Source organism: Cyprinodon tularosa, unplaced genomic scaffold (assembly GCF_016077235.1).
Source record: "Cyprinodon tularosa strain WSP-4 unplaced genomic scaffold, ASM1607723v1 ctg37, whole genome shotgun sequence".
Classification (NCBI taxonomy): Eukaryota; Metazoa; Chordata; class Actinopteri; order Cyprinodontiformes; family Cyprinodontidae; genus Cyprinodon; species Cyprinodon tularosa.
The window spans coordinates 3,467,876-3,481,240 of record NW_024039085.1 but is presented as its reverse complement, the minus strand read 5'-3'; the positions used below and the strand labels follow the sequence as shown (position 1 = coordinate 3,481,240).

The 13,365-nt window shown below is 36.7% G+C and overlaps 1 protein-coding gene across 10 annotated transcripts in view; it reads right to left on the bottom strand.

Moving 5' to 3' along the window:
• The window catches only part of adgrb3 (adhesion G protein-coupled receptor B3), a 167,734-nt gene extending 154,738 nt beyond the window's left edge, over positions 1 to 12,996 (bottom strand). For 4 of the 10 annotated variants that reach the window (XM_038296381.1, XM_038296378.1, XM_038296379.1 and 1 more), the window contains exons 1-2: positions 12,369 to 12,994; positions 10,212 to 10,980 (exon numbers count right to left, since the gene is read on the bottom strand). In XM_038296381.1, coding sequence (XP_038152309.1) covers positions 10,212 to 10,965 — 754 coding nt within the window. In that variant the 5' untranslated portion in view covers positions 10,966 to 10,980; positions 12,369 to 12,994. Of the gene's footprint in view, positions 1 to 10,211; positions 10,981 to 12,368 lie in introns of those variants that run through there. The other 6 variants (XM_038296383.1, XM_038296385.1, XM_038296377.1 and 3 more) reach the window with 4 other exon arrangements.
• Positions 12,997 to 13,365: the final 369 nt, after the last annotated feature.

Here is a 13,365-nt window from a genome sequence, read left to right as displayed (position 1 = left end):
GTCCTTGCTGTAGATCAGCAAGTCAATGTCTCAATCATTCATTGCATACAGCGTGATCTCATCCATGTACCAAGTTGCCATCCATAGTCAGACTTGTTGATTATTGGGCTGGGTAAGATTAAGGACTGTGCAAAGCATGTTCCTGATATAGCACATTTGAGGGAGTTTTGATTTTCACAGCCTTGTAGTGTGTTCAATGAACGTTCTCAGAGTGTTGTTGACCTTGTAGAGCTTCAGGGATTCAAGGAACCGTATGGCATTCTTGACCATGCATAGAGTTGTTTGTAATCAGTCCAGGCAGTCCAAGGTTTATTTTTCTCCTTAGCTTTTTTTTTGTTTTCAATGTCCTTCTGCACCTGCTATCAGCTGTTGATCCACGTGCCTGCTTATAGGTGTGGTACATGTCCAGATTTGCTGGTATTGGGATCCTTAAGCATACATGTAAAATATATACCTCATCTCATCTGCATTAGCCAAACTAGCTTGGTTTAATTCTTAAATGGGGCAACTTAATTTGCGGTTAGACAAAAAATTAATGATACTTTAGGCATATTTAGGTTTTAAGTCATTGTCTAAATTTGCTCAAATGCTTTGTCCAAATTTTGAGAAATCCCCAGCTGGGGACCTGACTTGAATCTGACAAATAATCTTTGGAAAGAGTAAAGGATGAATTAGGTGCTGGCAGGAATACCTTCTAAACCTCTAACCTGAGACCTTCACCAAAGATAAATGGTAAAACTACCAGTGGAAGCATGAAAAAATTTGGTTACCAATTCCAAGAAGTGCTTGAGTATTTTAAACAAATATATTCATTAATAAATATATGAATATTAAGAGGATAACTCATCTTTGTCATTCAATTTTGATAAAATATGATTAAAAACAATTAAACAATTAATTAATACACTTTGTTAATGTTTTATCTTCTGAAAGATGCATTACTCTTTGCTAACTTCTAGGGTAAAGTATAAGAACTTTATATCAAAATCTGGCTTAACTATGAAAAATTCTGGACTTAGTAACTTTACTGTAAATGTAAAAGGTAAAAAGTTTATTTTGTCATTGTTGCCAAATACATTCCTTAAGTGATACATAAAAGTATGTTTTAAAAACACACAAAAAAAGAAAATGAAAATGAAGCTGAAGTGAAAATTCAAACAGGAAGACTCTTAGCCTCACCCACATTTAAGCTTCAGACAAATAATGTCAGGAATAATCTTTCAAAATCCTCTTCATCTACCTTTTGTCCTAGCTTGCCTCCTGCACGCCAGGGAACTTTCACCTACCTCTGCCCCATCTCCTTCTTTAGTTTCAGGCTATTCTGAGTCCCACTCATCCTCCAGGTTATTCCATCACCACCGACAGACTCTGGGAGAGAAGACTAACTCTAATCCTTTTCCAAGGTTGCACATCCAAGCTAATGTCAATTCACAGCATCAGTGTCTTCTGCCGGGGCCAGTTCACCAAAGAACCTACAGGTGCTGGTCATAAAATTAGAATATCATGAAAAAGTAGATTGATTTCAGTAATTCCATTTAAAAAGTGAAACTTGTATATTATATTCATACATTACATACAAACTCATATATTTCAGATGTTTATTTTGTTTAATTTTGATGATTACAAATGACAACAAATGAAAATCTCAAATTCATCATATCAGAAAATTAGAATATTACTGAAGACCAATAAAAACAAAGGATTTATAGAAATGTTGGCCAACTGAAAAGTATGAACATGAAAAGTATGAGCAAGTACAGCATTCAGTATTTAGTTGGGCCTCCTTTGGCCTGTATTACTGCAGCAATGCGGCGTGGCATGGAGTCGATCAGCCTGTGGCACTGCTCAGGTGTTATGATAGCCCAGGTTGCTCTAATAGTGGCTTTTAGCTCTTCTAAATTGTTGGGTCTGGTGTATTGCATCTTCTTCTTCACAATACCCCATAGATTTTCTATGGGGTTAAGGTCAGGAGAGTTTGCTGGCCAATTAAGAACAGGGATACCATGGTCCTTCAACCAGGTACTGGTAGCTTTGGCACTGTGTGCAGGTGCCAAGTCCTGTTGGAAAATGAAATCTGCATCTCCAAAAAGTTGGTCAGCTGCAGGAAGCATGAAGTGCTCTAAAACTTCCTGGTATGTGGCTGCGTTGACCCTGGACCTCAGAAAACACAATGGACCAACACCAGCAGATGACATGGCACCCCAAACCATCACTGACTGTGGAAACTTTACACTGGACTTCAAGCAACGTGGATGAAGTGCCTCTCTTCTTTTCCTCCAGACTCTGGGACCTTGATTTCCAAAGGAAATGCAAAATTTACTTTCATCAGAGAACATGACTTTGGACCACTCACCAGCAGTCCAGTCCTGTTTCTCTTTAGCCCAGGCAAGACGCTTCTGACGCTGTCTGTGGTTCAAGAGTGGCTTGACACAAGGAATGCGACAGCAGAAACCCATGTCTTTCATACGTCTGTGTGTGGTGGTTCTTGAAGCACTCACTCCAGCTGCAGTCCACTCTTTGTGAATCTCCCCCACATTTTTGAATGGGTTTTGTTTCACAATCCTCTCCAGGGTGCGGTTATCTCTCTTGCTTGTACACTTTTTTCGACCACATCTTTTCCTTCCCTTCGCCTCTCTATTAATGTGCTTGGACACTGAGCTCTGTGAACAGCCAGCCTCTTTAGCGATGACCTTTTGTGTCTTGCCCTCCTTGTGCAAGGTGTCGATGGTCGTCTTTTGGACAACTGTCAAGTCAGCAGTCTTCCCCATGATTGTGTAGCCTATAGAACTAGACTGAAAGACCATTTAAAGGCTTTTGCAGGTGGTTTGAGTTAATTAGCTGATTAGAGTGTGGCACCAGGGGCCATCAATTTTGAACCTTTTCACAATATTCTAATTTTCTGATATGATGAATTTGAGATTTTCATTTGTTGTCATTTGTAATCATCAAAATTAAACAAAATAAACATCTGAAATATATGAGTTTGTATGTAATGTATGAATATAATATACTAGTTTCACTTTTTAAATGGAATTATTGGAATTAATCTACTTTTTCATGATATTCTAATTTTATGACCAGCACCTGTATTCCATTCATGTCAATAAAACTTTTCTAACATAGCTTTTCTCTGTGTGAGTCTCTTCGGGTGGAAATAAGTTAGACAAAATTCCAAGAGGTAACTAAGAGGGAAAATATGTACCATAGGTTTTCCATACATTTGCCTGTCTTATTTTTAGCTTTTTCACACTAGCTGTACTGCTTAGTTCATATTAAAGAATTTAGAAAGGAGTTGCTATTATTGTGTATTTCAATTAAATATTTAGAACATATGTATAAATAAAGATGGATTTAAGCATACACTTAAGCAAAAAAAAGGTTATTTGTTAATAGGATGATTAATAGCATATGGGTGACGTGGTATCTTGAAATTATAGTTTTTTTATTTGTATGAGAAACAGAGACCTATTCCTAAATGTTAATATTGTTTGCTTGTTTATAGTTATCTTGGTAAAGGGAAGCATGGCATTATGGAACCTAAAGTAATACAGTTATTTGGTGTTAAACTTTATTTTTGCAGTCTTTTGAAATGCATTAAGTTTGAAATATTATAATATAGTAACAATACGAGGTGCAGCATATTTCAAACATAAACTCAGCTCCATATACAAGCAAAAGATACTAAATCTAAGATTGAAAGTAAACTAAAACAAGAGGGATTCCTGGTGAAACTTGGACACAGGCTATTTGAGATGCCTACTGTAACTAATGACAGATAATACATGTAAAAGACAAAAAAAAAATTGTAGTTAATCTGAGCGCTTTACATCACTGAATTGGAACTAAAATGGCCTCCAAGTGTACTGAACAATGGAGAGAGCATAATGCAGTGTGACTACTGAGTGACTTGACAGAGATCCAAAGTGAATAAAAGACCTCACTATGTGCAGCAGCCAGGCTAAGCTGCTGCAGTGCTCAAGACTTTGACGGGATGACGGTGCATCATAACGTCTCATACACATTTAATGTGCTAATAAATCCTATTGTCATTTTCGACATGGCACACTATCTGCTTCCTAGAAGCTGTTTCAATAAAAACCTTCTGTTTAAAGTCTTACTGATTTCACATAATACAATTAATGTCATAATACAATTACTTCAATAGAAGTAAGATCTGACATTGAAATCATACTTTTCACTGCAATAGTTCTGGTTCCAATAAATGAAAAAGAAAGAACCAACATATGTGACGTCAGAATAAACTCCTGCTTAGGGGATGTTGCCTGTTATGTTAAATTGTTCTATTTTAGCAGTTTTGGAAATCCGGAAATCCAACATGACCTTTTATTATTCGTCATTACTTTAAATTTTGTTTTGTGAAAATACTTTGTTGTTTGGGGAAGATATGTGGTATTTGTGGTATGTTTTACTTCAAAACCAGCACAAATATGTTCAAAGTGACACAAATTCATGTTCAGGTTTCTTTAGTTGCTTTTAATGTCAAACATTGACCTGGGGTGAAACTCAAGACAACATTTCTCCAAGACAGAGTGCCTTACTATTTCTGATTTACTAACTTCCAGCCAGAGAAGGGGGATGTAGAGTCAAAATGTCATCTGTATATCATGTTCTACCAAACCACTGAAAGAAGGTGAGTCCAATCTGCACAGGTTAATTCACTGTGCAGATTTGACTCACCTGCTTTCAGTGACTGAGCAGATAAAATGCAACAAATAGAGATTACTTGTTGACTTTAAATCCCCGATCTCTGCTTCCAGCTGAATGAGAAGATTTAATTAAAATACTTTGCAACATAATGGTAATGGATGTTGACTTCCAGCAACTAAAGGCATGAAAAATAAGTGTAGCAGGATAAAAAGAAATAAAATTTGTAGTATTTCATTGGTTTTAAGTCTTTTTTAATGAAATGGCATAGACATTACCAAAATGACCATAGATTTTTTTACAGCTGAATGGAGCATAAGGTAAAAGAGTGTTTTTCCGTTATCATATGATGTTCTTTTACTGTAGTCCTGCTGGATAACGAGAAAATTAATCCATTTTGAAATAATTCCAATCAAAGATAAAATCTGTCATTGTATGAAATAAGACAGTAAAGGCACATGTAGTCATACCAAAGCTTTTTGCAGTAGTCTTTAGATTAACATATGTTTGCTGCACTGTACTAATGCAGAACAAAAATAAAGAACTTTAAGAAGAGTCACTAAAAAGATTCGAAGGGTTTTAAAATACTGAAGTCTTAATTTTAGGATGTTTTTGTCAAAAGAGACAATGGAGAAAGACAGGTACACTAAACCAAAACTTTATGTCAGTAATATTTAAAATTACTTTACTATGTTACTTGATTAAAGTAACTGTTTACACAAAGCATTAGTAAAATAAAATCAATGCTAAAGTGTACCCTGTGTCGTGAACTGCTGCTTTGGGTTTTGGGTTATGTTCAAGTTTTCACTTTAGGTTTTCAATTAGGCTTTGATTTATGTCGTTCTATGATTGCTGTTAAGATTTGCATCACTTTTGACTTACTTCTTATTTTAACTATTCCTTTTTGATGGGTTTTCAGTTATCTTCTATTCAACATTCTTTAGTGCTCTAGATTTATTTTTCCATTCATTGTTTACAGTTATCTTTAAGTTATGTTTCCCAGGGCATCAAAGTTTTCTTAATTTATCTCCAGTCTCTTTCCCTATCCTCTAGTTTTCGCTGGGTCATTGTGTATTTTCTAGTCATTAGTTTATTTCCCCTTTAACTTCATTTAAGTTCTTTCCTAGTTATATTTAAGCCGTGCTGTATTCCCTTGTTGCTCTCTGTTGCCCTCTAGTGCCCCTCCCCTTTCTCCCTAGCTCTCTTCTAGTTACTTCTGTCAAGACCTGCTCCCAATTAGTTGATTTCTCCATTAATTGTTCTGTTTGGCATATACAGTATAGTCCTCCTCTGCAGTTACTCATCACTGAGCCCTGTGTTCCCCTTTGTTCTGGTTCCTGTGTTCCCTGCTTAGTTATGTCAGGATTTATGCAACCACCCAAATATTAGATCTGCAAGAAACCACCTCAGTCTCTTTATTTGGGTCCTCTACAAACCTCCCACTCGCTGACAACTGAAGCTCATGAAGTATTAAACAAACCCAAAAGGCATGAATTTTTTGTTTTGTTTCTTAATTTGAAGAAGCATTAGTACTGTGTTGTAAATAATCAATTTTTCAAGAGGCTTTTCAAAAACAAATATGCTAGTTTTTATTTCAACACCTCAGCACAGCTACTGTAAGTGCAATTTTTAAAATCTATTTTGAAACAACATAATATTTTTATTTACACCCAATTTATCATCAGATGTCAACAAAGTCTTCGGAAAAAAAAATCATTGAAAGCCATTTTAAGTGCATTTCTTTCTTTTGCTAAATTATTTTCAATTAAAAAAATATCATACTCCTGCCACTGTTATACTAGATTATGGTAGGAAATAATATTTGACAGTATTGCCAGAAAATTTAAGTATTCTTTTTTTTTACTGTTTAACAAATAAATACGCATTTTGTTTTGCATCTTTATTTTATTGAGGAATACACAGCTAATTGGAATATGACCAAAAAAAATGCACCAAACATTGTAAAGTCATGAATTATTACATCTCTGAAAATTAGCCAGTTAATGTCAGGGATTTCCACAGTGTTAGTTCTTAAAAATTAGAATACCAAAAAGGTCTATTAGTAGGTTGATTAGTCTTATATATTTCAATTTGAATCTGTCTAAAAAAAAAAAAAAAATATATATATATATATATATATATATATATATATATATATATATATATATATATATATATATATATATATGTATATATATATATATACGATAACATATATTTTGTGTTTGTAGTTCCCTAAAACTGATAAGCCAAAACATTTTTACACAAAATGATCGTACAGTGAGAATTCTGAGAATTTGGTAGGTGTGTCAGCCCATGTCTAAGAAAGACTTTGGCTACTGAATGTCTGCTTACTCTCACCTTGAATTTATGTTAAAAGTGGAAATCTTTAAAACACTTTAAAGCCTGCCTCTGCTTAAACCAGCAATTACCTCCCATGCTCCAAAATTCAGTCACACTAGCTTGAGCTAATCCGAGCATTAATTGGATTTCAAAGCAAAAGGAAGAAGAGGAAGAAGAATACCGTCATTCACTTTGCAGGAGCTAAGAGTCATCATCTTGATTTTGATTGTAAGGGATGTGGGAGGAAAAACCCACACAAATAGAGAACACCCAGGAAAAAAATGGAAGATTTTTAATCCTCCATGCTGTGAATGCCTCTGTGCCTTTTTCTACAACTTTTTATTCATGAAAGGGGAATGCATGACAGAAAACACTGAATAAATGAGTAACCCAAGTGGTGCATCTGGATTCTGTTTGCCAGTATAGCTTTAAAAAAGACACAGTATCAAGGTATAGGGTTTATCTTTTTGTCTGTCTAATCATCTTTACTAGTTAAGAGCTTTAACCTTTAAGTGCTATCCTCCTCCAACATGGAGGACCATTGGGGTATTGCTGTGGCAATAGCTTGAGTATACAATCTCCAGCCGAGCTTTCCTTTGATGTGAAAGCCATGGTTTACAAGGAACTGAGAAGATTAAAGACATACGATTTATATCAAATGTAGCTCTTGTTGGCTGTTTGTAATGCTTTATTCTTCATCAGCAGCACACGCTCTATCACCATGATGCCACAGGAAGCACAGTGCTCTTTTAAACCCAGTGGTGATCTCACGGTTATCCAGATGAAAAAGGATTTATTAAAACCTCCCATCAACCAACTCTATAAATAGAAGCTAGCAGAAAATCTTTTGAGAGGAGGAAAAAAAATAAGCCGTGCTCTTAAGCTGTTATTAACATGCAAACACAGAAAATATGTGATATGTTATTTTGAAGCAGCAAATATTTTTGTGCAAGTCCTATCGGTATTTTTGTCACTACATCAGACATTTAAAAAAATAAATAAATACAAAGCTGAGTCATACTGAGTCTTAATGCACTTGCTCCTTGACCGTAGGCTGAATTTTAATAGTAATTTACATCAGATACTGCATGCATTATTGCTAAAGAGATTCAAATGGTAGGTGAATTGTAGTCAAAGTGGTTTTGTCATCCATACCTGTTACATCATGCAGACATTTTAAGCAAGAGTGACTCATTATAGTGTTAAAGTTCTCTCTTAATAAAACAAGAAATTATGATTCAGGCTTGTTCCCTAAGATTTAAATGCTTAAAGAAATTATCAGGTGGAGATGACAAAACATCTTACATCTGCAATCAATATTGTACTATTTGCTTAGATAAGAAAACCACCAGCTGTTCTCAATGATGCTGGTTATTACTGTAGGTAAACTGCATCAATTTCTGCTAACAACATTTTTCAGCCAAAAACTTAAAAGCAGATTTATTGTTTATGGCTCTGTCTACTGGAATAACTCCCCATGTCTTACAGCAAAAGAGCCTTGCTGAGCTGTGCTGCAAATTCATCCAAGTATTCTTTTTTCTTTTTTTTTGCTATCTAGTAAATCATAACCATGCATAGGTCTAAAATAAACTTCCCAGAAATCAAGACAGAAAACTATGTTTGTTTGACAGCTTCAACTACTCTCTCTTTTAAGTATGCAAACCTAATTAAGAGGCTTATGAGGACAGTCCATGTCCCAACAGTTTATTTAAGTGTGAATGTATATAGATGCCTGCATATCATCTGCAAGTGTGAATATCAACACCAAACAAGTACCATGATTGTGACATTTTCTTCAGCAAACATTTGACAGCACAGACTGTGTCTGATTACTAAGAAACAATAAAGATTAAAGTGCTCTATGACAACAGTGAACAGCTCTAAAACTGTGAATATGTTGGGTTTTTTGTCGGACATTGTAAATTACAGTCTCGTGTAAAGTATTAATACCCCTAGTTTTTAATTTTATTTTCTACTGTCACAAATACAAACTTTAATTTAGTTTCTTGGTATTTAATGTTATAGATTAATACAAAATTGCACCTAATTGTTACAAATTATTTTCTATTTTTTTCAGTTTTAAAACCTGTAAACTGTTGCATGTTTTTTAACACCATCTTTCTATGTGATTATAGTTGTACATGCTTTAAAAATCTATAGCGGAACATTGTTGGCCATTTTTATGACAAGATTTAGGTCTACACTGTTCTAACAGATTACAATGCTTTGACCTTGACATTACCATTGAAACGTGTTGGTAACTCTAGCGTGGTTGCTGACAACCAAGTTCCACACAGTCTCAAGTCCTTTGCAGCATCTACATACCAAGATTTTTTTCAGGAGTTTCCAGTGTTTAGCTCCATCCATCCATCAACTCTGACAAGCATCTATGTCTGTGGTGGATAAAAGAAATCTACACAACATTAAGCTACCAACACTATGTTTAAAAAAAAAAAAAAAAGTATTTATTTCCTTTCTCCAATAAATCATAAATTATGCTTGTTGTATTTTCACAAAAATATCCAATTTAGAAATGCTATGCTTTGTGTGTATTGATTTTACGAAATGTTCAATAGTTCAAGGGGTATGAATACTTTTGTGGGGCAAAGTATTATCTGGTTTATGTTACAAAGCAATGTAGTTTTAAGTCCTATCTTAAACAATATATGCCAATTGGACACTGCTGCATCAATGATCCCATTCTTTGCCAGTGGCTTTAATGCCAAATAATAAAGACAATATTTCCAGATTACTGTAAATCTTTGAAAGGATGACTTTGACATAAATGTATAAACAAACACAAACAAAGTATCTTTGGATTTGCAGCCATTTTAACTTTGTGCTGATGTGCACAGAAAACATCCATTTTAAATTCACTGCAATGCGTTTTTAATTCAGTCTGACCAAATGAAAGAACCCCTTTAGGTAGCCGGTTTTTTGCTGGCGTGGTCTTTACTACACCCAACTCCCCTGTCAGCTTTAGATCTGTAGTTGACACATTACTAAGACAACTGCAGTCCACATATCTATGTGTGCTCTTTGTTTCATGGGCCATCACAGTTCAAACATGCATTAAGGGCAGAGGAAGGAGTGACAGACGTGCACATTTCATTTACATTTTTACTAACTTATCTATGCAAAGATTAGAGTGCATTACATCTTTCACTAATTGGGCAAAAGGAATAAGATGAGTGGATACTTACCTTCTTTAGGAGGCCGCCTTACTTCTGAACTCAGATTGCAGACCTGACCGACATGCAGCTGAGGTGACAAGCAACCCTCCGTTTGTGGATTTAGAGGTAAAACCACATTATTGAGCATGAGCATGCTCTCTGATTCTCCATCGCCTAAATGCTGGGGACATGTGCATTTGGTGTACACAATCCCACATGCCTCCACTGTCCCTTTCTCTGCTTTCAGGCAGTTTTCCAGCCACGTACAAAGCACTTGACACCCAAACTGGCTAGGGCTCGCCTTATTCAATATTAAGAACTCCAGGATAGACTGCTCCTCGTCATCCAGCTTCTGCGGTGTCAATCCATTGTAATCGTAAGGAAAAACCCTTCGCAGCTGAGCAAAATTTTTGTCGTACAGCAAAAATATGTAATTATTCTTTGAATCACACAGATACACAATAGATGCGTTCACTTTGAGCAACTCATTAATCTTCTCATGTGAGTAGTGATCAAACTGATAAGCAAGCAAAGAGTATTCAGAGCAGCTCAAGTCTCGCTTGTATAGTTTAAGGTAGATGCTGTATTTGGTTGGGTCTGGGTTCTCCAGCGTCCATGTACAGTTTGTGTAGTTCTTGGGAAACATTTCAGACACCGAGTATGATCCATAAATGACCCCCTTGACCAGAGTGGAACACCAATAATCTTGGGCACCAGTAAATCCAAACATAACCAGAAGATAGGTGGAAAATATATAAATCAACAGGTTTCGAACAGCCTTCATCCTATGTCATTTGGCCTGCAGGGAAAGATGAAGAACATCATGCAAAAGGAAGATTAAATCAGAGCATAGACAAATTATGGATGATTTCTGTCAACTCTAATTTACATGCTCCATATAGTTCTCGCCAAGTCCTTCCATGGAAAGGGTGAAAAAACACACATTAACCTCAGCAGCATGTCTCTTGCAACCTCATCTTGTCTCCCTTTTCAACTATATTTTGTGCAAACACTGCCACCTTGTGGCTAACTTCAGCCCTTTTGTGTTTTATATTTATGTATTTTTTAGGGAGGTGGGCACAATAATATGAGTCATTAAGACAATATTAATTGGGTCATATTTGGATTGGCACCTTCCCGGGAGATATTGCCGATTAGAATGGCACGCTGGTGAAATAAAAATGCGAATAATGACATGGCAGTGCTCAAGAGTTGGAATATGCGACGATTTGTTTCTTATCACGCAGTAACCAGGATCCTTTCCTATTAAAGTCAATTCTTTTGAATATGGTGTTTTAAATATATGCATGCATATAAATGCATATTTAAGCTGATGCATTAAGTCCATCCGAATGTATAATTGTTCTTTATTCTGCGCGCTTTAAAACTTGCGCACCAACATGCGTGTCAGTCGATTTCAAAGTCTGACATATTTGATAATGTAATTTGATAAAAGTCCAGTATTTGAGTGGGCTTGAGCGTGTGTGTTGGCGCGCGCGTGGGTTTTTTTTTTTTTTTTTTTGTACCGCGCGTGAGAAGGGAGAGGGAGAGAATGCAATGCGATGTCCTGATTGCTTTAATCCTACAGGCAATGCAGCTGTGAGCAGTGTCACAGCAGAATGTGCATGCGCGTGCGCGTCTCTCAAACCGTGTGTACCCCTGTGGGTGCGCGCGCACGTGTGTATGTGAGTAGGCGTGAAAAAATCCCAAAGTAGGCTGCAGATTTCAGTTTGTTTTTTGCTTTTTACAGGACGAATACATTTGCGTCTCTAACTTATTTTAGGATAATGAGAAAAAAGAGCTCTCCGTCAGAGCATGATAATATGTGTCATGTAAGGATTTGCGGTAGCTGTGCAGAGTTAGATCAGCTTTTGCAGCGATATGTAAACCCATATGATCCCTCCTGCAAGATCCGTAGCCATGCAAGGGTTTCACTAAAAAAATCAGTATTCCGGAGACGACTGATCGAGAGTCTCGATTTTACTGCCCACATCTCAGAATGAAGCACTTTAAAGTGAATTTTGCATTTTAAAAGAGAGATCAGCTTGAAATGATTTGTTAAGCGCCCCAGACTGATGCGATCGGGTGAGCCCTAACTGGCACATATTTTAACAACTTTACCAGAGACATGACACACTGTAAAAATAAAAAATCACAATTAATATGGTCATTATAAGAAAATCTTACCTTACACTGCGGAAGCTATGGCTATTTTTCCAACACTGACCACATCCTTATAAATAAATTCTGCAGCCCTTCGGTGAATCAATACTCTCCATTCCCGACGACAGTAGTCCGGCGCAACAAGATGGTTCAGTGGATGGGAATAAAATGCGTTAGACTCCGCTCTGCCCGCTCATATCCTCCCTGTCCTCTCCTTCTTCTGATGCTGGCTTTTTCCCATCAAAACCGGAGCGCACGACAGCCACCGAGCAGAATAGAAAAATATCAAGAGAGAAAAAGAGAATAAAAAAAAATAAATCTTGTAGTGACGAAAAGAAGCGACCGTTTCCCCCCCCCCCAAAAAATGTGTTCCCATAAATTAAATCGACAGACTCCCAATTCTCTATTCACCCCCCAATGATTTCTTCTCTGGTAAAGTCGGTTTTTTCCTCTGATTTGGGGAAAAAACGGGTAGAAGAGAAAAAAAGAAAGAAGAGATCCTTCTGGTGGAGGGATGTGGAGATGTTTTACCTGGACTTGTGAGTTATAACACAAAGAGAAATAGACGCGCTTTTGCTTGGTGCTTGCAGAGCTCTGGAAGCAAGGCTGCAATATCACGTCACACTCAGCCGCTAAGATAAAGCACGTACGCACGCTTCTTACTGCCGCTGCGTCTCCACCACCACTTTCTTTCCTGCCACCCTCCTCCCCCTTTTTTTTCTTTTTTTTATATAAACCCAAACACAGCCTTCTCTTATTTCGAGTCAAAAAAGGTTCCCCCCGTGAACTGGACCCTCCTCAGTGCGCAGACAACACTGCTGCTCTTTCCAAGCAGGAATATTCTTGCGGAGTTTTATTTGTGAGATTTTCTTCTAGGACAGGAGGAGTATAGATATAATCTAAACTGCTTTCCATAGCCTAAATGGGACCTGGTTTGTCTGGCACATCTCCCCTCACGCACCCCCCCTCCTACTCTTCTGCTTTCAACTTTCACGTTGCTGGAATAACAAACGCTTGTGGG